The 1,618-nt window shown below is 31.1% G+C and overlaps 1 protein-coding gene across 1 annotated transcript in view; it reads left to right on the top strand.

The window, feature by feature from the left end:
• Window positions 1–695: 695 nt before the first annotated feature.
• LOC105959703 (peroxidase 27) overlaps window positions 696–1,618 on the top strand; it is a 3,752-nt gene continuing 2,829 nt past the window's right edge. The window contains exons 1-2 of the mRNA XM_088823272.1: window positions 696–974; window positions 1,199–1,387. Of these exons, the coding sequence (XP_088679398.1) occupies window positions 765–974; window positions 1,199–1,387 (399 nt within the window). The 5' untranslated portion in view covers window positions 696–764. The remainder of the gene's footprint in view (window positions 975–1,198; window positions 1,388–1,618) is intronic.

Here is a 1,618-nt window from a genome sequence, read left to right as displayed (position 1 = left end):
CCCCAAAACTTTTAAATATTTACGTAAACGGTCCCAAAACATTTCCGACAGGCGTCATAGCGTTTCGGTTTTCGAAACATATCTTAAACGTCCCACTTGCTGCGAAACTCAAACTAATTCTAAAACGTCTCGCTTGCTGCCAAACTCAAGCTAACAATCTCCGCCCATCAAGCAATTGAGGTTTTCGAAACATTTCTTAAACGTCCCACTTCTGCCAAACTCAACATAATAACTCTTAAACGTCCCACATGCCGCCAAACCCGAGCTAACAATCTCCCCCAAAACAATTGAGCTAGCTGGGAATCGAACCCATGGCATTGGCTCTAATACCACTTGTAGGACCTCACAAGTTATCAGTTGTGGGCCACCCATACCCGAAACTACCCACATGGACAATTGCTACCAAACCCATGCTAACAAAATAAACTCAAACAATTAATTATACCAAAATAAATTATCTAAATGATGGCCCTCATTCGATCACTATAGGTGATAAAGGATACATTACAACACATTTGCAGATATGTAAATACCTTATTATACTCTATGTCAACCCTCACTTTTGATATTAATTAAATTGACAACTTATATGATTATAACTGACAACTATTAACAGATCAATTAATTATGTTGAAGCTCTGTTACTTCCCAGATTGTTTTAGTATATATATATATATATATATATATATAGACATGCATGAATGATCTTCATTACACACCAACCAAAATAAGAATACAACAAACATTTAGTTTGAGATTTTCCAATGGCTTTTACTAAGCAAGTTGTCGTGTTTCTTGTTTTCGTCGGCATATTCAATATATGTAATGCTCAAGGGTTGAAACTCGGCTTCTACAAGAAGACGTGTCCATCTGCTGAGGCGATTGTGAAAAAGGAAACGGCAAATATTATTTCTCTTGCTCCAACTCTTGCTGCTCCTATTCTCAGAATGCATTTCCATGATTGTTTTGTTAGGGTAAGCTCTCTCTCTCTCTCTCTCTCTATATATATATATATATAGCGCCAATTAGTACATATCTAATACTCGCATTTTTTTCATGGAACGATAAATATTTTAAGTTTTATGTCAATTTTGAAATTGATCAATAAAATATATGTAAACATTATATTGTTTATGATTTTTGTTGAAGAATGTCATATATGTTAATGTACTAATAATAATTAAATTGTTTTTCACAGGGTTGTGATGGTTCTATTCTACTGAACTCAACAACAAACAACCAAGCTGAGAAAGATTCATTTCCCAATCTATCGCTTAGAGGATTCGGATCTATCGATAAAGTGAAATCCGCGGTGGAAAAGAAGTGCCCCGGTGTCGTTTCTTGTGCCGATATATTAGCTCTCGTCTCACGAGATGCAGTTTCACTTGTAAGACTTTTGAATTAACTAATTATCGTAGACTACAATACATTATTATTATTATTATTATTATTATTATTATTATTATTATTATTATTATTATTATTATTATTATTATAATTATTATTATTATTATTATTATTATTATTATTATTATTATTATTATTATTATTATTATTATTATTATTATTATTATTATTATTATTATTATTATTATTATTATTATTATTATTATTATTA

This window comes from Erythranthe guttata, chromosome 9 (genome assembly GCF_056151865.1).
Source record: "Erythranthe guttata isolate IM_541 chromosome 9, IM_541, whole genome shotgun sequence".
In the NCBI taxonomy this organism is placed as follows: Eukaryota; Viridiplantae; Streptophyta; class Magnoliopsida; order Lamiales; family Phrymaceae; genus Erythranthe; species Erythranthe guttata.
Note: the sequence above shows the minus strand (reverse complement) of the source record. Positions and strands in the feature narration are given on the sequence as shown.